Here is a 24,794-nt window from a genome sequence, read left to right as displayed (position 1 = left end):
ATACTACTTCTACTACAAGTTAGCAACTCTGTAAGCCATAAAATGTAACTTATACCCAATGTTCTGATTATCAGATAAAGTTGGTCCACATCTGATTTTCCAGGCCAGAGTGGCTGGCCTGTCAGCAGCTCTGCAAAAACGCAACCAGTAGCCCATATGTCGACTGAAGAACCATACTGGGTATCCCCCACAAGAAGTTCAGGAGCTCGGTACCATCTTGTAGCGACATAGTCAGTGTAGGCATCTCCTGGAACTGCAAATGCATCAAGAGCAGGTCAGGCTCTCTGAACAGATCCGCATCAATAATTCTCAGAAGCTACGCTTCTCCTAACAGTTCACGCAGTGACGCACTAACCTAGGGAACTGTTACACTGTGTACTCAGAGAGTAAATTCACCTTCCATACTATTAATATAAAATAGGCAAGCAACAAGGATACACTGTGTAGTTCAGGAGATTATAACCATTATCTTGTAATAAGCTATCAATATGATGGAGTATAATCTGTAAAAACACTGAATCACTATATTGTACACCTGAAATTAACATAATACTACTAAGCAACTAAACTTCATTTAAAAAAAATTCAACTTCCAAAGGTAGCTGAGCTATTTAACATCTATGTGATCCCAGAGAGAGAGCACCAGGGTGAGGGCACAGGGAGAATTTCTGTAGTGTGACTTCAAGAATAAACCAGCTTCCCAATGCAATGTCAGGTCACCTATGTTGGGGTCCTATCAATAAGCTGACTATGTGCACACCCACCTTGCAATGTGTCCGTTGTTAATACATGTTTCCGCCTGCTGCACAGTTTTAGATTCAGGGGGAGATCATTACCTGTCCCCCTTTTCCTTTGGTTCCTCTCTCTCTGGGATGACTTCTTTGTTGCTCAGCACTGTCTCTGAATCCTCTCTGTAATTTACAGTTTACTCTCCCAGTCTCATCAGCTCCATGAAGTTTTCCCCAACCACTCTAGATCACGTTAGTATCTCCCTCCAGGGAACCATCTGCCTCTTCACTTTAGTACTTTATTGCCAATCATCTTGCGTTAGTTGTTTGTTTCTTCTACTTCAGATTATAAGTGCATGAAGACCAGAAACGTATCTTTTCGTTCTCTTCCTTTCCTACGGGCACAGCACATAAATGTGGCTTTCAACAGCTAATCAACTGTAGTTGATTGGATGGAGCTGAAGTATGAACTAATGTACTGACTAAAAAATTAAAGTGAAATTTCCCTTTCTGAATAATAACACTATAACAATTAGCATAATTCAATATCTAACGTAAGAATTTAAACTATATCATTTTATAATCATCTGTATTGTATAACAGTAAAAAACTTGCTACTTACTCAGAATTCGTGCAAACCCAAAGTCACAGATCTTGATTATTCCTTGCTTAGTTATTAGAATATTTTCAGGTTTTACATCTCTGTGAATACACTGTAAGAAAATATTTATTTCCCTGAGTCATCAAAACAACAAAGCATAATAAACATTAACTATTAGTTTCAATGAAAAACACAGCCTATTTATGGTTACAAATATGGTGTTCCTTCTTTTTTTCTAAAACCTTAAATTGGCAATTTTTCATTTGTAAATCTTGTCATAACAAAAAAGTTGCTATACTAGGGAAAAAATTAAAATAATTATTGGATGGGAAAACTGAAAAAAATTTTTTTGAGAAGGGAGTATCATATATTTCTTCCACTTTTTACTGAGCCCTATTTGAATAGTAAGAGGTAGAACCCGGAATGAAACAACAAAGTCCTAGTGTATAGCATAGAGAACTATAGTCACTATCCTATGATAAACCATAATGGGAAAGAATATTTTAAAAAAGAATATATATGTATATGTATAACTGAATCCCTTTACTGTATGGCAGTAATTAACACAACACTGTAAATCAACCATACTTTAAAAAAAACAAACCCTGAATGAGATTACACCCAGAGTGCCTCTAATAAGAACGGCTGCCACCCAAGAGTCACAATTCAGGTTGCATAAACATTACAGATTTGAGAAACTGGAAGAACATTCAAATGATAACAAAAAGAAAATGCATCAGAGTGACCATCTTATTTATCATCTGGTCAGGATGTGTGAAAGGGAGCTAATTACTCCGAGAGGGCAACAGACCATAGCTGTCCTAGGCCAGCTGGAACCTATGGCCACCTATTAACAAGAGATAGCGAAGATTCAGCCTCAGGAGATGAGTATCCTCAACGGTGAGCTAATCTGGAACCATGAACGGGTTTCTTGAGATGTGACCTTATGATGGAGTCGCTCCTGGGAGGCCAGGTCACCACTGGGAGGCATTCTCCCCTTAGAGTCCTCTCTGTGTGGAGAACTTGCAACTTGCTGCATCATCCCAGGACCCTCAGTGAAGCAAATGCTCCTTTCTGGATGTGAGAGGGCTAAGCTGGGGGTGTGCATGATGGTGGGCTGAGTGAACCCCATCCACTGTTATTCCAGAAATGGCTATTGCATGCTGTGGATGCCCCAGGAGAAAACAGCTCAGGCCCTCGTCTTCAGAACTTTAGCTTTCCAGGTTATTCTCCCTCCAAACAAGCAAATAGGTTAAAAACGCTCTTGCTCTTCTTCTACAACTCAGTCCTCACACGGAGCTCTGGACTTTTCAGAGCACTTCCACATTGCATCCTTGCAATGATCCTGTGATGGCAGGTGGCTACCGCTGGGCTCCTGATTAAGTCCCACAACAATCAGTTCCCTCTGCCTGACTTCTCTGTTGTGATGTCAGTCCCTTTAAGTATTCCTTTCAAACTGATGATTTTGAATTTTGCTTTTATAATAGCTATCTAAGAAAAGAAAATGTTGAATGCTAAATTCTGGGTCATGGAAAAAAAACGGCACTCATACTACAAGCTTGTTTGTATTTAGTCTCAATTACTGTCAACTGTTTCATCATTTGTACGGCCATCAGCTAGAAGAAACCTTTTAAGGCCTCTTAAAAGTCTTACGGCCTTAGATAGTAATTTTTAAAGCTGCACTGTTCTGACATAAACCAACATAGTTTTCATCCTACCTTTTAGGCAACACATTTATGAAAACTGGATTAACACTGAGTCATATTCATCTATAATAGCTACTGATTTAATAAGAACAGGTTATGTCCTTCAGATGAGTCTGCAGCAAATTCTAAGTTTCTGGATTATGTGTGGTACTACCAAGTAAATGGACTTATACTGCTACCTATCTGCTGCTGCTGCTAAGTCACTTCAGCCGTGTTCAACTCTGTGCGACCCCATAGACGGCAGCCCACCAGGCTCCCCGGTCCCTGGGATTCTCCAGGCAAGAACACTGGAGTGGGTTGCCATTTCCTTCTCCAGTGCATGAAAGTGAAAAGTGAAAGTGAAGTCGCTCAGTCGTGTCCGACTCTTAGTGACCCCATGGACTGCAGCCTGCCAGGCTCCTCCATCCATGGGATTTTCCAGGCAAGAGTACTGGAGTGGGGTGCCATTGCCTTCTCTGGCTACCTATCTAGTGGCCTACTGAAATATGCAAACCCCTGTGAAATTTATAGCCACTTGTTTTCCAACCAAAATATACAAAGGCAAACGAAGTACTGACATGTCCCAAAGAAACAGAAAAAATCATTTAGTGTAGGTACAGGTAAGAGAAGCTACAAATAAAGAAGAATAAAAGAAAGAATAAATAAAAGAATAATATATAATTATATATATAATATATATAATTATAACTAATAAAAGAATAATAAATAAATAATAAATAAAAGAATAAAAAAAGAATAAAAGAAAAAGAGAGTAAAAAAATCACAGGAATAGTAAGAACCAGAGAATGGAGAACAGAAGATGCTTTGACATACAGCATTCACTTTCTCCAATGCAAAGCTGCACTCAAGTGTAAACTCTGTAATGCCTCTTGCAATCGACTTATTTTTCACCAAAGAAAAAGAAACTTGTAAGTCAGGGGAATCAAAACATTTTAATAAACTTGGGTTTCATACACAGCTTTTAGCAAACATTGCTTAAACTGGGTTATGGTGGCTGATGTACAATCTCATTTTTACAGACTCACAAGCCCGTAGGAAGAGGTATCCATGGTATTTTAAACCTGATCCTTAATTCTAAGAACCATCTCCAGAAACTTCCCTGACAGAAGCTGCCTCTTTACATAAGCCTGAATGGACATCTGAGAAGGTTGTTCTTTGAGCCTTATGGACGGACACTCATAATCAGAGAGGAGAGAAACCTCCTCCTTGACAACTAGGACACTGATATCAACAAGATGCTAATGGATATTACAGCCAGAAACACTCACATTTTGGAAGTCACCGTAATTTTGCCATTTTGATATGGAGTTGTTTTTCTTTCTTTTTTTTTTTGGAGTTGTTTTTCTTTTTACCATACTGTACGGCTTGTAGGATCCTAGCTCACCAACCAGGGATTCAACCGGGGACCACGGCAGTGAAAATACTGAGTTCTAAACACTGGACTGCCAGGAAAGTCCCAGACATGATATTATTTTTCTCTAATTGATACATCAAATATATAAAAATTCATGAGTTGATAATGATGTCAAAGGGTCACTTTAGTTACCTCACTCTAGCCATATTATAGGGTAAAAAAAAAGAACAAAACGAGTAGGTATTTTCTTAAGTCCAGTGCTTCTCAAAATTTAATGTGCGCACGAACCTCTGGGAGAGCTTGTTAAATATGCAGATTCTGACTCAGTAGATCTGGAATGAGCCTGAGAGCCTGAATTTCTAATGAGCTCTGAGGAGACCCTAACCAACTACACTCTGAGTAGCAAGGCCTTAATCCTTACTACCATGGCCTTGGCTGGGATCACCGCTCTGGAGATAAAAGATAGTCACTGTGAATCTTCAGCAACACCATGGGTGGGACTGCCTTTCCTATTTGAGAGTATCATGAGGGTTCCTTTAAAATAAGGAGAGTATAAACGTTTTAGATGTAGTATTGTAACAGCTTATACATGATTTAGATTTTTTTCCTTTGCATGTGTTTCAGTTAATAGGTTTATTTTAAAAAGATACACAAAGACTTACCACAGTGTAATAAAAATGGGATAACCAGAGTTCAGAAGTAATTTTCTTGTCAGAGGAAGATAGTTTGTCTGAAAAATTATCCATTTTTAATAATGGGTTATAAGTGGGAGGTTTTCAATATTTTAAAGTTTAAGGTACAGAACGTGTTGTTCCCAGCAGAGGAATGGAGGCAGTTGCACAGAGCTACAATAACACATGGGTTCACTCTAAACGGTCAGTCATAATCAGGTAGGTAAGGTGACTGATGGACTCATTCATTCATACATTCATCTAGTTACTCCACAAATGTTTCCTGAGCACCTTTTATATAAAAAGATCCAGACCAGGCTTTAAAGAGATACATACAAAGATAAATCAGCCACAGAGACTGCATTCAAGCTTATAATCTGATTATACAGAGATAATACACAAATAGTTATGGTAAATAGAATTTTTAAAAAATCATTTTAATTACCCATAAAACTCCAGCACCACAGTTAGGTGAACTTGAATACCTCTCAGAGCATGGTGGAAAGCAACAAAGATGTGGATGCAATTCTGCATCATCTTCAGTAATTATTTGAAAGCACAATTTGCATCATGAAAAATATGTATCTTGTGAGCAATATGTCTCTGTATTCTATATACTTTATCAATAAAAACTCAAAGCTTTTCTAACTTACCCTAACAACAACAAAAACCTCACTTTGTTTCTTTAGATAATTTTATTTATTTTTGGCTGTACTGGGTCTTTGTTGCTACGCTGGGCTTTTCTCTAGTTGTGGGGAGCAGGGCCTACTCTCTAGCCGCAGCGTGCCGGCTTCTCGTTGTGCTGGCTTCTCCTGGTGGGGAGCACAGGCTTCAGGGCTCGTGGGCTCAGTAGTTGCGGCTCCTGGCTCTGCAGCACTGGCTCAATAGTTATGGCACCCGGGCTTAGCTGCTCCTTGGCATGTGGGATCTTCCCAGATCAGGGACTGAACCCATGTCTTATGCACTGGCAGGTAGATTCTTTAACCACTGAGCCACCAGGGAAGCCCTTCGCTGACTTTCTTCTGAACACTAAGGGAAGCTTTCCTTAAGTATTGGAAATTAGTTCCATGATTGTGTACTGTTTTTCAGCAATCCTAGATTACTAGGATAGATATTCTGCTCTTGGCATCAAAACTGACCATATGGTAGTCTGCATCCTTGCCTCAATACTGCCTTTATGTAGGCACCAACTCAAAAGTTTATAAAAATAAAAAAACAAGCTATCATTATAGCAAAAGCACCCAAGAGCTTACTTAAAGAAGCTCCCGCTGGCCTAAGATGGGACAACCCGAACATCAGAGAGAACAATGACTGCAAAGGATGGAAACACACAGCATACACAAAATCATAATGATGCCCTACGCCTCCCCAAAACCCCTCACTCTTGGAGGTTGCTTAGAGACACTCTTGGTGACACCACTTCATCACTGTGAGTATTGACATCTAAAAGGAATAATCACATATTTATTTTACTGTACTTTATAGTAACCAGAGTCCATGGTAAATTCTTCTCCATAGAATTCCAATCAATAAATGCAGAAGGAATATTAGAATTAGAAAATTGCCACCTTTTAACCTTAATGAAATACTGGAGAGAGGTAATAATGATCCTTAAATGCTAAAACTAAAAAAAAGATTGACAGTGAAAGTGCTAAAGAAGGGGATCAAGTGAACATCTCTTGAACCTACTCATCTATTTTAAGACAATCAAAAGTGGGAAAGACGGCCAGACATTACACATGCCTCAGGTTGCTGACACAATAAGAAGTGTACGGTATTAAATGTGAAGCCTTTCTGTCTAAAAAGACTGAGCCTGAGTGTGACAAGCCTCTAGATATAAACACCAATTTACAGTAAATACAGGCAAAAAAACAAGTTAAATAACACATAGGAAGCAACCAGCCAAGAGGATTTCTACAACACAGAAGTCAAAGCATGGTTCTAGGACTGGAAGCTTCAGTATCAATCGGTAAACTGTTAGAATTGCAAATTCTCAGGTTTTATCCCAGACCTACGGAATCAGAAATTCTGGACGTGGGCCCAGCAAAATGTGTCTTGACAAGAACTCCAGGTGATTCTGATGCATGCTCAACTTTGACACCCATGGCTCTGAAAAATTAATAATGGAAAAAAGAAAAAAAAAAAAGATAGGGGAAAGGAGACCTTTACAGTATAAAAGACATTAAAGACAAAAGAAAATCAACTGCCATGGAGGGTTACACTACTGATATTCTGAAAACTTATTTTAATCCAATTTAAAAATAATCATAGGAATCATTAGTACTGGGGCAAAAGGAAACATTTAAGTTTATACAAACTTTTAATTCATAAGGAATGAATAATTTGATTCTTACAGAAATTGCAAAAAAGCCATTAATAATGCATTACTTTTCCTTGTATTCTGTAACTTTCTTTTGTTTTGCTCTTCTGGTTCTTATTCTCCTTCCATCATTAGCTCTTCAAATAGACCCCTGAGCCATTTAGGAGAGAAGAGTCATCATGAAGAAATTAGCAAATACATTAGGAAATGTTACTTACGTTGTGTTTATGACAGAAATTGAGAGCTTGAAGTGTTTGCCATAACACACTTTTGATCACTCCATCAGCAACTCTGGGGAAAAAAGTAAAAAAGGAAATGAAAACTCCTAAGATGTGTTTTCAGGAGCAGAACTGGGAATAGAAATGGAAGGGGTGGGGCTTGTCACAGCCAATGGATGCAGTACAAAGGGAATCTTGAAAATGTTCTTTTTAAAAAATGTTTTAATGAAAATTGCTTTACTACTTTTTTCATTATAGCTATGTAACTTTCCTTTTTAACTTGAAATTTTTAACGCTTTACATGAAAATTCAAACAATATATAAAAGTAAAGAAATAAAACATGTTCATTCAAATCTTGCTAGCCCAAAATAATTGCTGTAACTTATAGTGATTGTCCCTTTGGGGATCCCTGGTCCTCTTCCTCTCTCTGAATTTACTTTTTAACATTAATATTAAACACATGCATTCATAAGGTTTGATATTTTTAAAGTTAAAAGAATATCCATGAAGAAATTCTCCCATATCTGCCTAGCCAATCATTTCATCCTTGGCAAATTCCCCTGCCTCTTCAGAAACATTGTATGCATTGAGGTACAGATACAGATATACAGAATATGTATACATCTATTTCAGTGACCAAAGATCTCATTAATACAGATGTATCATAATTTAGAAAGTCCTCATTGACAAACAATTAGGTTTGACCCAAGTTTCATTTCTAGAAACAATGCTTCAGTGAAAATCCAATCATCTATCTGTGGCAGTTGTGCAATAATCTTTTTAAGGTAAGTTCTAGAAGTGGGATTTCTGGGATCTATGGGAGGCATATATCTATGATATATTTTGATCCTGCAGGTATGATCTTCAGGTAGAACTGAGATCTGGTTTTGCAGGAAAAAAGGCATCCGTGAAGAGTGACCTTCAATTCATCGAATTCAGGTTGGGGGTAAACACTCAAGCATATGCAAGAGTTGTTTTTATAACTGTTACTTACACCTGGTAAGATGCAGCTCCAATACTTTGGCCACCTGATTCGAAGAGCCGACTTACTGGAAAAGACCCTGATGCTGGGAAAGATTGAGGGCAAGAGGAGAAGGGGATGATAGGGGATGAGATGGTTGGATGGTATCATTGACCCAATGGACATGAATCTGAGCAGACTCCAGGAGATGGTGAAGGACAGGGAAGCCTGTGTGCTGCAGTCCACGGGGTAGTGACTGATCAACAGCAACTTACACCTGGTAAGCAGGCAGGTACATGGCCAGGGAGGCGGGGAGAATCAAGAGCCCATGAGAATGGGAGCCTGGGAGCTTCCTGCCTCTGCAGATTTCCTGTGTGGAAAATACTGGGGAGTATTTTCCACTGGGGGATCTGGGCAACTTGTATTCTGAGAGTACTTAGTCTATTTTGTTTAACCATTTCTATAAATTGCAGCAATTACATTCCCTCTAACTTTTCTATTGATGTCCTGTTTCAGGGCATCTCACAGAAAGAGTCATGGCTTCGGTTCAAAACAGAATCCTTAGTGAGCACAGATTCCAGGAAGGCAGATTCCATTTTAGGCAAAACAACATTTATACAAAATAACAACTACAAATACCACAGATCTTACAAAGATAGTTATCAAAGAGAACACAGATTCACACACATTCATTCCAGAAACACAGAGCGCTGTGACATTATTCAGCCACACTCAGTAGTTATTCAAAGCATTTGGTGAAATAAAACCTTCCATAGAAACCAACTGATACACAACGCTTCGTATACTGTGGGTGAATGATAAACATATAATATGAGAATTGATAATCATGAAGGTCTGGAAGCAAAAACTAGACATCCTGGGGGCTTCCCTGGTGGTCCAGCGTGCTTCCACAGCAGAAGGCATGGGTTCCATCCCTGGTCAGGGAACTAAGATCCCACATGCAGTGAGGCGTGGCCAGTAACTAACCCTGATGCTGGGAAAGACTGAGGGCAGGAGGAGAAGGGGGAGACAGAGGATGAGATGGTTGGACGGCATCATCGACTCAATGGGCATGAATTTGAGCAAACTTTGGGAGACGGTGAAGGACAAAGGATGGTGCCTGGTGTGCTGCAGTCCATGGGGGTCGCAAAGAACTGAACAACAACAAAAAACTAATTAAATGTTAAAAAAACAAACAAACAAACAAAAAACCAAGATATCCTGGTTCAAAACCAAAGGTGTTAGGGAGATTGGCAGGGTAGGGAATTCAGACTGGGTTGCCCAGAGGCTGCTCTTTCAGCCACTCAGGGGAATCCTGGTGCTGACATCAGAGCTCATTATCTTTTAGTTTTATATATAACTTGATGGGGAAAACAATTTCATTATCAGTGCCCAAGATGAACCAAGCCCTTCTCTGTAAACCCATGTTATCCTAGAATAAAATCCAAACTTTATTGTGGCCTACCAGCCTCTTAATGATTTCACTTCTGTTAACCCCCTTCCCCTACCTTTATCTCCTACCACATTCTCACTGACCTCCACTCTGTCTGTTCTTCCCTCAACAGACCGCCAAAGCTTTGTGTTTACTGCCCATCCTACTCCCCTCACCAGGGATTCTCTAGCTCCTCAGTGGGTTTTCCTCTCCTCCAAAGCCTTGTAAGTCCGCAAGGGCTTCCTTTACCTTGTCCATTACTGTAGCTCCAGGGCCTCGAACTGTAACTGGTACCCAACAGGTCCTCAACTAAGCTTCCTTTGCTGGCACACTCAGAAACTATATAAACTCACACTCTATAATAAATCCCTTTTTGCTTAAACTGCTAGAGTGAATTCTGTTGTTGAATCTTGATCCGTGCAGAATAGGACACCAGAAGTGGGCATGGGAAGCAAAGTCAAGGCCTTGGGAAGGCAGGCTATCTGACTGGTTGGGTCTGAAGGCAGGGGGATCCAATTACCGTAAGGGGCTGTAACACTGGTGAATGGATACCCAGTGATGAACCAATTATGTACACAATCACATGTGGTCATCTGTAATAAAGTGCCTATTCAGGGCAGGGTTTTGTTGGACAGAAAGTGATCAAACAAAATGGGGACACATAGGAAAGTAACAAAAGTGGGGTTGGGCTGGGTGCTTCTCACTTCGCTGGAAAAATTGAAGAAAACAAAAGGATAGCTTTAGGTAAGGCTTTGATGTTTTGGTTCGAGGCACAGTTAGGAAACCAGAAGTTTCAATGCTTGCCCTTATTTCTTGTGTTTTTAAGACTCGCTCCATTGACCACTGGGATTATCCCAGAAGTGACTAAAAAATCGGACGCTGAGAATAGTCCTGCTGGGTGCTAAATGACAACACAGACTGAATTTATGTGAAGTTAATTAATTTCTCAGTTAATTAACTGAGACATACACTTTGAGAAATGAAATGCGACACTTGGGAGTATTCACAGAACTAAGAGCATCCTAACCTCCTGCCAAATATCCCTTCCTTTTTACTTATTTACTTTGTGGCCACACTTCATGGCATGTGGGATCTTAGTTCCCTGACTAGGGATCAAACCTCTTGCAGTGGAAGCATGGCGTCTAAACCACTGGACCGCTAGGGAAGTCCCAAATGTCCCTTCTTACATGAAGTAGCCCCCAAACTGGTATGGAGACCGGTCTTGCCTTGTGGAGGGCCCTCATGATCTCACTCGAGGCAGCTCTATAGCATGGGTGTTGTCAATTCTCCTCAAGGCTCCCTTCCCCGCCACCCGTCAATGTCTCCAAACTTTGACTAAAGTCAGATCTCAGCATGTTCCAAAGGGCCTATTACAAAGTCAAAGAGAAGAGAAGATTTGCACAGCAAAGAGAACTATAAAATGTTGCTAATCTATACTGGAGCATGTATGAGGAAAGAGATTTCATAAGTGTCGGACCAGAAAGGAGGAAACACGATTTTACACTGGACTGATTGTAACAGTTATGGGCACACTTGCTGCCGAGCCTGGTTCAGTAAACTACCTGGAGCAGCTAGGAGTGAGAGGAGTTGATTAATGAACTGGTTGATCAGAACCTGGGCTAGATGGGTACCTGTGCCAAATGAAATTGCAATGCTGGAAGTTCATTAGTAAAATGAAGAGGAAGAAATCCAAAGTTTTGGGGAGACAGGAGTGTTGGAGAGGATTTATCACATGCAACATGCTCATCTACTTCCCAGCTATGTCTCCCCAAAGTGTTAACTGCAGCAGTAATCTATGAAAAGTGAAAGCTCAGTCGTGTCCGACTCTTTGCGACCCCATTGACCATACAGTCCACGGAATTCTCCAGGCCAGAATACTGGAGTGGGTAGCCTATCCCTTCTCCAGCAGATCTTCCCGACCCAGGAATTGAACTGGGATCTCCTGCATTGCAGGCAGATTCTTTACCAACTGAGCTATCAGGGAAGCCTGTGTTTGTTCCCAAATCTGCAGTATTGCTTTCAGTTTTCTATTTGGTGCCAGACACTTCTACTAGCTCCTCCTGCCACAATTGCCTTCATTCCTTGGTTCAGAACCTACTGGTTCTTTTTGCATTTTCTAGTGTATCTATTTCCACTATCTGATTAGGAAATGGGGAAACAGCTCCAAGAATGAACTCATGGACCTGACAAGACTACCATGGGACAGATTCAGGTTAAATTTCACTGGGGACTCTCAATAAGCTTCCCATCCCCACAAAACTGCCGAACCACAGGGACTTTCAAAGTTACTGGTGATTAGTTTTTACTTTAGAGCATGATTCAGAGATTCCTGAGAGATTGGGTAGTTCTCTTTTCCCAATACACAACTACCCTGATAAATGGCCACAGACCATTTGGGGATAGGCTAAGAGCAAGAATTAAGTACATACACATGATGTCAATGCAGGGCTATTTCCCAGGGATAACTGCCTCCTTCACGAGGCCCTGGGTCTTGGCTATTATGGTGTGCGTGTGCGCTAAGTCACTTCAGTAGTGTCCAACTCTTTGCGACTCTGTGAACCATAGCCCACCAGGCTCCTCTGTCCATGGGATTCTTCAGGCAAGAATACGGGAGTGGGTTGCCATTTCCTTCTCTAGGGGATCTTCCTGACCCAGGGATCAAGCCTGTGTCTCTTGCATCTCCTGCATTGGGAGGCAGGTTCTTTACCACTGGGTCTTCCCTTGTGGCTCAGCTGGTAAAGAATCTGCCTGCAATGAGGGAGACCTGGGTTTGATCCCTGGGTTGGGAAGACCCCTTAGAGAAGGAAACAGCTACCCACTCCAGTATTCTGGTCTGGAGAATTCCATGGAGTCCATGGGATCGCAGAGAGTCAGACACGACTAAGTGACTTTCACTTTCACTTCACTTTCTTTACCACTAGCGCCACCTGGGGCTATTACGGTGGCTGAAGCCAAGCCTCTAGTCACTAGATTATGTAGAAAAGAACCTTAGAGACCTGCCCATCTATCTTCTGTGGGAGAACCCATGGTCAGATCAAATCGTTCTGATCACCGCGCTGGCTCTGTTGTCTATTACAGTAACTTCTGGAAGTGCAGTTCTCCTTCCTGGCCTCTGTCACCCAGGGACCCCATCATTCCTAGGAAACCAGGATGTCATTTCAAAGGAAGACGCTCCCTGCTTCAGCATGTGGGACACGATGCTGCTGCTCTTCTGGCTAGAGCATTTCTCAGTGCTCATGACTCACTGCCACCCCTCCACCAACGCACACCCACAGCTTTACAGGAAATTACCTATGATCAGTTTACTGAGAAGGAAATTAATTCTTTTATATGTCCATCACACCTGGGTAAAGATGAATTTAAAAAAAAGAAATTGAAACCTTATTTACAGATGTACATGATGTGTTGTTGCCAGCCAGAAGTGGAGAGCAGTAGTTTTATAAGACTGTTTATAATTAATTGTTCCCTTATATATCTAATTCTTCATTAGATTTTAAATTTCTTGATGGTAGGACTGTTCCACTATGTATAGTGCAATGACAGGGAAGGGAAATCTTTCCTGTTGGTAGGTGGTAATTTCTATCACATTGCCAACTACTTTACCTACTGGACCTATTTTGAACAGAGAAGGATTTTAGAGAATGGGAATATATTATTTCAAATTTAATCAGATGAGACTGGTTGCAGTTGCTTTACATACGTGTAGTTTCTTCCATAGGTATGCGTATGTCCCCTCCCTCTTGAGCCTCCCTCCCACCCCATTTTTTCTAATTTATTTATTTTTAATTGGAGGATAATTGCTTGACAATATTGTGTTGGTACATGTAGTTTCTTAACTGAAGCAAATCAAACACAGTCTCAGGGCTGACTCTGCAGCTATTGATCTAACAAATGCTTTTCCCTCTATTAAAAAAGTAGAGGAAACCAGATGCTTTCATTTGGCAGGGGCAGCAGTACATTTTCACCATCTTACTTTAGTGTTAAATTAGCTCTTCTTTGTGATATAATTTAGTCTCCAAGTCACTAGACAATCTCACCATCTCACAGTTCATCCCAAACATCCATTACCTTGATCATCTTATCTCTACACACCAGTTATTTCTTCAAACTGTGAATTTACCCTGATAAACAATGGAGCTGAAGCTCCAATACTCTGACCACCTGATACAAAGAGCCGACTCACTGAAAAAGACCCTGATGCTGGGAAAGACTGAGGGTGGGAGGAGAAGGGGGGACAGAGGATGAGCCGGTTGGATGGCATCACCGACTATAAGAGTTTGCGCGAGCTCCGGGACAGGGAAGCCTGGCGTGCTGCAGTCCACGGGGTTGCAAACCGTCGGATACAACTTACTACTGAACAAACAGTGGTCCAGTAGGCTTGGTATGTATGCTGTTTAGTTGTTTGCCTCTGTTTGCTATTCATTGGGTTTATACTCTTTTGACTGTTGTAGATTCTGGGAAGGGAGTGAAAGCAGACAAATATTTTAAATTAATCATAGTTATCTGGAAGTAGCCAGTATTTCATAGAAACAGTGGTGTGTCCTGCATTGTTCCTGTTTGCATTCCTTCATGTAGATCCAAGCCTTAGGGCTGACCCAAGGCACACCACATACACTGGTGCTGCTAAATACACCAGTAAAACCACTCTGCTGCGCTTAGTCGCCCAGTGGTGTCTGATTCTTTGCAACCCTGTAACCTGAGGCCCACCAGGCTCCTCTGTCCATGGGGACTCTCCAGGCAAGAATACTGGAGTGGGTTACCATGCCCTCCTCACACTAAATACACCAAATACACTTTCCAAAGGAAAGCAGGGTAGTTCAGAGATCCTCGTGGTTGCTAAATACATACAGGACAAATGAGTTACTCAAATATGCCTTGTTTTTTCTTCTATCTGTGCATTCCACCAAGATCGCCCACCTGGCCAGTTCTTCAGCCCAAATGCATCCTTCTGTGCAGAAACTTCCCCGATTCTCTGGGACCAACAGATGCTGGAGCTGTTCTTCTCATGTATCCAAAGCACTGTTGGTAACTCAACCTTCACTGTCATTTGAAATGGCTACTTTGAGTATCGGTTTCTTCCTTAGATTTTAAGCTTCTTGAGCACAGGATTGTGCCATTATATTTTTCTAGCCTCTGCACCAGCAGAAGTGTTCAGTAAAATATTTCTGAAGTGAATGAATGAATCAAAGCATGCTGCACACTAAGGAGGCTATTAGGATGAATTCGTTTTGAGTTCTGCACTCAAAGGGGAGAGAGGATGCGCTTAAAAACCTGTAAGGTACTAAGTGCCAAGTACCATAACAGGGATGAAGACAAAATTTCACGGATATTCAAAGGAGGGAAGCAATACCATTCAGATACAGGAATCTCAGAGATAGTCAGAATATCTAGGATTTCACATTTTAGAGATTACGATACAGATAGGGAAAGAGGACTAAGTCAAAAGGAATAGCATAAGCTAAGTCCTACAGGCAGCAGACTTCCTTCCTTTCACAGAAGGAAGAAAGAGATGTTCAGTTCAATTAAACCGGTACATGGACTGAATGTATTATAGGTTTTATTTTCAGGGCCTTGAACAATGCATGATGTTAAGCAACCATGTCTAACTTTATGAAAATGTATATTAATTTATAAATTAACTTATATTTAAATTAAACAACAAATCTGTCCTCTAAAGCCAACATACAAAACCCTATTTAGCTCAAAATAAAGTTGAAATATGAATTAATTCATTCCTTTAACTGTTTTTTAAATTATTAAGAAAAATTTTTTTTTGGTCATGCCTTGAAGGCATGTGGGATCTTAGTTCCCCAACCAGGGATGGAACCCACACCCTCTGCACTGGAAGCAGAGGGTCTTAACCACAGGACCACCAGGCAAGTCTCTCAAATTAATTTCTATTTTAAAGGTAAAATTAGGAAATTAGAGATACCAAGGGAACAATTCATGCAAAGATGGGCACAATAATGGACAGAAATGGTACGGACCTAACAGAAGCAGAAGATATTGAGAAGAGGTGGTAAGAATACACAGAAGGACTACACAAAAAAGGTCTTAATGACCCAGATAATCATGATGGTGTGGTCATTCACCTGGAGCCAGATATCCTGGAGTGAAGTCAAGTGGGCCTTAAGAAGCATTATGACGAACAAAGCTAGTGGAGGTGATGGAATTGCAGTTGAGCTATTCCAAATCCTAAAAGATGACGCTGTGAAAGGGCTGCACTCAGTATGCCAGCAATTTTGGAAAACTCAGCAGTGGCCCAGGACTGGAAAAGGTCAGTTTTCTTCCTAATCCCAAAGAAGGGCAATGCCAAAGAATGTTCAAACTACCGCACAACTGAACTCATTAACCATGCTAGCAATATATAATGCTAAAATATACCTCAAGTTAGGCTTCAACAGTACATAAACCAAGAACTTCCAGATGTACCAGCTGGATTTAGAAAAGGCAGAGGAACCAGAAATTGCCAACATCTACTAGATCATAGAAAAAGCAAGGGAATTCCAGAAAAACATCTACTTCTGCTTTATGAACTACACTAAAGCCTTTGACTGTATGGATCACAACAAACTGTGGAAAATTCTTCAAGAGATGGGAATACCTGACCACCTTATCTGCCGCCTGAGAAATCTGTATGCAGGTCAGGAAGCAACAGCTAGAACTGGACATGGAACAACAGACTGGTTCAAAATTGGGAAGAGTACGTCAAGGCTGTATATTGTCACCCTGCTTATTTAACTTATATGCAGAGGACAACATGCAAAATGATGGACTGGATAAAGCTTAACCTGGAATCAAGATTGCTGGGAGAAATATCAGTAACCTCAGATATGCAAATGACACCACCCTAATGGCAAAAAGTGAAGAGGAACTAAAGAGGCTCTTGATGAGGGTGAAACAGAAGAGTGAAAAACCCAGCTTAAAACTCAACATTCAAAAAACTAAGATCATGGCATCTGGTCCCATCACTTCATGGCAAATAGATGGGGAAAAAATGGAAACAGTGACACATTTTATTTTCTTGGGCTCCAGAATCACTGTGAACAGTGACTGCAGTCATGAAATTAAAAGACGCTTCCTCCTTGCAAGAAAAGCTTGACAAACCTAGACAGTGTATTCAAAAGCAGAGACATCACTTTGCTGACAAAGGTCCATATAATCAATACTATATTTTTCCAGTAGTCATGTATGGATGTGAGATTTGGACCATAAAGAAGGCTGAGTGCCAGAGAATCGATCTTTCTGAATTGTGGTGCTGAAGAAGACTTTTGAGAGTCCCTTGGACAGCAAAGAGATCAAATCAGTCAATCCCAAAGGACATTAACCCTGAATACACATTAGAAGGACTGATGCTAAAGCTGAAGCTCCAATGTTAGCCACCTGATGTGAAGAACCAATTCATTGGAAAAGATCCTGATGCTGGGAAAGATTGAGGGCAGGAGAAGAAGGGGGAAACAGAGGATGAGATGGTTGGATGGCATCATTGACTCAATGGACACGAGTTTGAGCAAACTCTGGGAGGTAGTGAAGGACAGGGAAGCCTGGCGTGCTGCAGTCCATGGGGTTGCAAAGAGTCGGACACGACTGAGCCAGTGAACAAGAACAAAAAGTAAAATACATGTATTCACTAAAATATTGTGATAATTCAAAACAATTTTTAATTACACTGAACATTCTACTTTTCAGCCTCATTTTTTCACATACCATTTCATGAACATTTCTCCAGGACATTAACTATTCTACAGATTGCTTTTTAACGTGCTTAACACATACGGTCACACTGTATGGATATATCAAACTGCATTTAACCACATCTTTACTATGGGAAAATTAGATTAGTCCCCTACTTCTTTTTTTTGTACATAATGATGTGTTGACCATTTTTATGTATAAATTTTGTACCTGTTTGATTATTTTCTTACCATAAATTTTTCTAAATGGAATTTCTTAGCAGAAGAAAACCTTTTAAAAGATTTTCATGTATATAGCAAATGGCCCTCCTAATTACATTCTCTAGCTGTGAATGGGAGTGCTGGATTTGACTTTAACAATACTGGGTACATTGATTTTTGAAAAATATTTGCCAATTTGATATGTGAAAAGTGGTATACCTTATTTTAAAATTTAAATTTCTATCTTTAATAGCAAGGATAAACATGTTTTTATAGGCATATTGGTCATTTTCCCCTTTTTATTTTACGATTTGCTTTTTCACATTAGGCAGCTTTTTTCACATATTCTGTTCACTAAGAAACCCTTAGCAGCCAGCTGAGAACAACAGTAGGAGTTCACTCAATTTTTCTGAATGAATATATGTTTTAATTGGGTGTTAACCTTTTTATAAATTTGATTAGCAAAATCTACATATGTAGGTATGAAATGATATTAATTCTTCATCTGGCAAAGATTTACCCAATTTGCCACTTCTTTTTTAGTTTTGTTTACATACTTTTTTGTCAAAGGGGCTCTCTAAAACTAATATGGCATTATTTGGCAGTTGAAGTTGCATTTCTTCTTTTAAAAAATTTCTTGGTTTAGTTGAACTTTCTCAAATTAAAAACAAAAACCGATGGCTGACTCAGGTTGAGGTTTGACAGAAAATAACAAAATTCTGTAAAGCAATTATCCTTCAGTTAAAAAATAAATAAATTTAAAACAGGAAAAGAAAAAAAACCATTGGCATTCTGATTAAGTTTTTATGCAATAAATAAATCAGGAAGGAAGCCAAAACATAATAGTGAATACTTTCATCCAGAAATATATGTTCACTTAAATAAAATCCTTTATGTATCTCAGTTTTGTAATTGTTTTTAGGCAGAGTTTTAACATTTCTTTTGTATCTTTATTTCTAAACATTTTTGTTGTTGACATTTGAATGGGATCCTTTTCCATTAGATTTTCTAAAGTACTGATTGATACAAAAGCCATTACTTTTTGTGTACAGAATTTAGAGTGCTGTACATACACACATATATATGTACATATATATATACACACATACATGTGAAAATATATATATATATAGTGGAGTCTGTCTATCTATCTATTTATAAACTGAATTCCATTTGTTTTAGTAACTCTAGGTAATTCTGTTAGATTACAATAATATCATGCAAATAATGGAAATTTTATCTTGTTTTCCAAAGTTTTAAATCCGATTTGTTTTTCTTAGTACATATGCTGGCTAGAGTTCTCATGTTTTATTTCTCACGTTAATGATGGCTTCTCTAGTGTTTTATCATTGAATATACAATTTGCAGTTAATTTGGAGAAGTTGTGTGTCTGTATGTGTGTGTGTGTGTATAAAGAAAGTATTTTAATTCTAGTTTGCTAAGGTTTTTCTCCCCCAAATAACCAGGAGAAGATGTTGAATTTATCAACTGCCTTTTCAAATTTTATCAAATATGTATTTTTTCTCCTTTAACTTTAGTGAATTATATGAAAGAACTATGGTTCATTCCTTGAATTCGGACAATCCAACATATAATTTAGCTTTGAAATACACTGTGATTTATATTTGTAGTATTTTGTCTATTAAATATTATACATTATATTTACTCTAGGTTAATATTACCTTTGGTTAATATTCATTTGCCCTTTGAGCACATCCTGAGATTTGGGAGAAGGAGCCAGCAGATGCATTTGGGTAGAAGGGGGCTTAGATCTGAAATTTGCCATCGTTAATCCCACACTTCAGTATTCTTGCCTTGAGAACCCCATGAACAGTATGAAAAAGCAAAAAGATAGGACACTGAAAGATGAACTCCCCCGGCTGGTAGGTGCCCAATATGCTACTGTAAATCAGTGGAGAAATAATTTCAGAAAGAATGAAGAGACGGAGCCAAAGCAAAAACAACACCCAGTTGTGTGTGTGACTGGTGACGGAAGTAAAGTCTGATTCTATAAAGAGCAGTACTGCACAGGAACCTGGGATGTGAGGTCCATGAATCAAGGCAAACTGGAAGTGGTCAGACAGATGGCAAGAGTGAAAAACAGCGACATTTTAGGAATCAGCAAACTAAAATGGACCGGAATGGGTGAATTTAACTCAGATGACCATTATATCTACTACTGTAGGCAAGAATCCCTTAGAAGAAATGGAGTAGCCATCATAGTAAACAGAAGAATCCGAAATGCAGTACTTGGAGGCAATCTCAAAAATGACAGAATGATCTCTGTTCGTTTCCAAGGCAAACCATTCACTATCACAGTAATCCAAGCCTATGCCCCGACCAGTAATACTGAAGAAGCTGAAGTTGAACAGTTCTATGAAGACCTACAAGACCTTTGAGAACTAACACCCAAAAAAGATGTACTTTTCATTATAGGGGACTGGAATGCAAAAGTAGGAAGTCAAGAGCTACCTGGAGTAATAGGCAAATTTGGCCTTGGGGTACGGAATGAAGCAGGGCAAAGGCTAATTGAGTTTTGCCAAGAGAATGCAGTAGTCATAGCAAACACTCTCTTCCAACAACACAAGAAAAGACTCTACACATGGACATCACCAGATGGTCAATACAGAAATCAGACTGATTATATTCTTTGCAGCCAAAGATGGAGAAGCTCTATACAGTCAGCAAAAACAAGACCAGGAGCTTACTGTGGCTCAGATCATGAATTCCTTATTGCCAAATTCAGACTTAAATTGAAAAAAGTAGGGAAAACCACTAGACCATTCAGATATAACCTACATCAAATCTCTTATGATTATATAGTGGAAGTGACAAATAGATTCAAGAGATTAGAGCTGATAGAGCGCCTGAAGAACTATGGATGGAGGTTTGTGACATTGTACAGGAGACAGGGATCAAGACCATCCCCAAGAAAAAGAAATGGAAAAAGGCAAAATGGTTGTCTGAGGAGGCCTTACAAATAATTGAGAAAAGAAGAGAAGCAAAAGGCAAAGGGGAAAAGGAAAGATATACCCATATGAATGCAGAGTGCCAAAGAATAGCAATAAAAAAGACTTCCTCAGTGATCAGTGCAAAGAAATAGAGGAAAATAATAGAATGAGAAAGACTAGCGATCTCTTCAAAAAAATTAAGAGACACCAAGGGAACATTTCATGCAAAGATGGGCTCAATAAAGGACAGAAATGGTATGGACCTAACAGAAGCAGAAGATATTAAGAAGAGGTGGCAAGAATACACAGAAGAACTGTACAAAAAAGGTCTTAATGACCCAGATAATCACAATGGTGTGATCACTCACCTTGAGCCAGACATCCTGGAATGCAAAGTCAAGTGGGCCTTAGGAAGCATCACTATGAACAAAGCTAGTGGAGGTGATGGAATTCCAGTTGAGCTATTTCAAATCCTAAAAGATGATGCTGTGAAAGTTCTGCACTCAATATGCCAGCAAATTTGGAAAACTCAGCAGAGGCCACAGGACTGGAAAAGGTCAGTTTTCATTCCAATCTCAAAGAAAGGCAATGCCAAAAATTGCTCAAACTACCACACAACTGCACTCATCTCAGACGCTAGTAAAGTAATGCTCAAAGTTCTCCAAGCCAGGCTTCAACAGTATGTGAACTGTGAACTTCCAGACATTCAAGCTGGATTTAGAAAAGGCAGAGGAACCAGAAATTGCCAACATCCCTTGGATCACTGAAAAAGCAGAAGAGTTCCAGAAAAACATCTACTTCTGCTTTATTGACTATGCCAAAGCCTTTGACTGTGTGGATCACAATAAACTGTGGAAAATTCTTCAAGAGATGGGAATACCTGACCACCTGACCTGCCTCCTGAGAAATCTGTATGCAGGTCAGGAAGCAACAGCTAGAACTGGACATGGAACAACAGACTGGTTCAAAATTAGGAAAGGAGTACGTCAAGACTGTATATTGTCACCCTGCTTATTTAACTTAAATGCAGAGGACAACATGCAAAACGATGGGCTGGATAAAGCTCAACCTGGAATCAAGATTGCTGGGAGAAATATCAATAACCTCAGATATGCAGATGACACCACCCCTATGGCAGAAAGCGGAGAGGAACTAAAGAGGCTATTGATGAGGGTGAAACAGAAGAGTGAAAAACCCAGCTTAAAATTCAACATTCAAAAAACTAAGATCATGGCATCTGGTCCCATCACTTCATGGCAAATAGATGGGGGAACAATGGAAACAGTGGCTGACTTTATTTTTTTGGGCTCCAAAATCACTGCAGATGGTGACTACAGCCATGAAATTAAAAGACACTTGCTCCTTGGAAGAAAAGCTATGACCAACCTAGACAACATATTAAAAAGCAGAGACATTACTTCACCAACAAAGGTCTGCCTAGTCAAAGCTATGGTTTTTCTAGTAGTCATGTATGGATGTGAGAGTTGGGCTATAAAGAAAGCTGAGCGCCAAAGAATTGATACGTTTGAACTGTGGTGTTGGAGAAGACTCTTGAGAGTCCCTTGGACTGCAAGAGATCCAACCAGACAATCCTAAAGGAAATCAGTCCTGAATATTCATTGGAAGGACTGATGCTGAAGCTGAAACTCCAATATCTTGGCCACCTGATGTGAAGAACTGACTCATTTGAAAAGACCCTGATGCTGGGAAAGATTGAGGGAGGGAGGAGAAGGGGATGACGGAGGATGAGATGGATGGCATCACTGACTCAATGGACATGAGTTTGAGTAAGCTCCGGGAGTTGGTGATGCACAGGGAAGCCTGGCGTGCTGCAGTACATGAGGTCACAAAGAGTCGGACACGACTGAGTCACTGAATTGAACTGACCTGAATCCCACATACAATGAAACTGGGAACCAGCCAGCAGAACTTCAGTGTTCTAGATTACTTACCCATTTGGGTTTCTTTCCAGCTCATTTAAAAGTGTGTGATCACAGTATTCAAAGACTAAATGCATTTTCCTTTTTCTCCTGAACACTTCAATGAGGTTCACAAGATTTGGATGTTTTAATTGCTGCAAAGGAATTGAAATACAAAGGTTGGTGATTCATTTCTTGTAACAGTTTCTCCCAGACCCCTTACAATCTAAAGAGCCACAGGCTTTGCTAATCATTCTCTTTGCACTTCTTGCCGAGAAATTATTACAGTTACTCAAAAGAGAAACTACTCTTAGTAAGTACCAAAGAATCTCAAAGTTGGAAGAAAGAATTTATCTAACATACCCCATAGTAAAGGGTAACTAAGCTGCTTGAATCTCTCTGAAGATAGCAAAGTACAACTTAAAATATAAGCACTAAAATTAAAAATGCTTTATGAATTAAGTGGAAGTTTCTAAATATACAAGTTGTAAGATGATCTGAATATAGAATGGTAATGGAATTATTGAGTAAAAGACTATAAAAATCATCAATACCCATTTAGCTTATATACTGTCATAGATTTAATGTAAACAACTGCATTTAAATCCAGCCTGGATTTCAGTGCTGGTGCTCAGAAAGACTAGATCTCAACCCTCGAATCTGAAATAACTGCATATTCTAGGAATCCCTACGGTTAGTCTGTGTCTAAATCTATCACAGTTTCAGCTCTCTTCTTTGATTTTCTTGTTCTGTCTTACTCTGAGATGTTTAATGAGTTAAATTCAATTCCCAGACTGAAGCATTTCACAAGGCTGCCTTTCACAAGCATTTCACAATGTCGCAAATCAAAGGAAAAACCCCGATTAAGTAAGATAATATCACTAAAGTAACTACATAATTTGTCATCCAACCAGGGTAATGAGTGTAAACCAGGACTGTCCCAGGCAAATCGGCACATGTGGTCACTCTGCCTGTAGGTAAGGTGACTGTGTAATTTCACACATGAACCAGTACACTTTTGAAAGAAAATGCTAGCCAGACAAAAAGGGATGCTAACCACACTGAACACAGGGACAGAAGCTATAAACCAGGACATCTGATCACTCCTACTTTTGAGTCATCTTCCTGTTGTTTTCCCCCTACAGTAGACAAATTAACTTTCCAAACTCTAGACACCATTTACTCAGAAAGATACGCAGTATTTTGTATGTCGTAGAAACTCAACAAATATTTTGCAGGCCCAGTAGAGAGGCTCAAAGTACGGCAACTTGTACAGTATACTCTCTTATCTGTAAGCATGGCTTGATAAAAAAAAAAAAAAAAAATCAACCAACCAAAAAAAAAAAAAAAAAAAACCCAGAACAAAAAGTATCACCCTGTGACTATGTGCCTACTGCTCAAGACTGTGGGGAAAGGGAATGCATTACACATTAACTACACACCCAGAGCACCACATCAACTTGTTTCCTGTACCACCTAAAAGAGCAGGAAGGCAAACAGTGGAGGGAACAGGCCACACAGGTAAGCCAGATGCTTCATGCTGAGGCAAAAACTGCAGACTGGGAGCCAAACAGTCTCTCTCAAGAGTCAGGGATGCAGAGATACCGCAGTTGGATGTGCTGGCAAGGCTTTCAGCTCTATCTTTGAGTAGACTGGCAATTTATATCCTCTTTGCAAATCAAATGAACTTAGATCAGAAAACAGTGACTTATGTAAAGAAAACCAGGTAGTTAGGAGGAGGAAATCAAAGGAAATCTAAATAGCAGGAGTATGTGAGGAAAGTAAGGTAGGTTTATCACGGAAGGGATCTCTTCGGGGCGCAGGTGGATGAAACACACCAGACAGGAGAGGCACGCCTTCAGAGAGCCATCGTGCATAGTTGCTCAGTGGTGTCTGACTTTGTGTGACCCCAGGGACTGGTAGCCTGCCAGGCTCCTTTGTCCATGGGATTCTCCAGGCAGGAATACTGGAGTGGGTAGCCATTCCCTTCTCCAGGGGATCTTCCCAACCCAGGGATTGAACCCGGGTCTCCTGCAT

The 24,794-nt window shown here is 39.9% G+C and overlaps 1 protein-coding gene across 1 annotated transcript in view; it reads right to left on the bottom strand.

Moving 5' to 3' along the window:
- CDKL4 (cyclin dependent kinase like 4) overlaps positions 1-24,794 on the bottom strand; it is a 53,404-nt gene that overhangs the window by 13,406 nt on the left and 15,204 nt on the right. Inside the window, exons 4-7 of the mRNA XM_061155551.1 lie at positions 22,791-22,912; positions 7,599-7,671; positions 1,351-1,441; positions 56-253 (exon numbers count right to left, since the gene is read on the bottom strand). Of these exons, the coding sequence (XP_061011534.1) occupies positions 56-253; positions 1,351-1,441; positions 7,599-7,671; positions 22,791-22,912 (484 nt within the window). The remainder of the gene's footprint in view (positions 1-55; positions 254-1,350; positions 1,442-7,598; positions 7,672-22,790; positions 22,913-24,794) is intronic.

This window comes from Dama dama, chromosome 11, assembly GCF_033118175.1.
Source record: "Dama dama isolate Ldn47 chromosome 11, ASM3311817v1, whole genome shotgun sequence".
Classification (NCBI taxonomy): Eukaryota; Metazoa; Chordata; class Mammalia; order Artiodactyla; family Cervidae; genus Dama; species Dama dama.
Note: the sequence above shows the minus strand (reverse complement) of the source record. Positions and strands in the feature narration are given on the sequence as shown.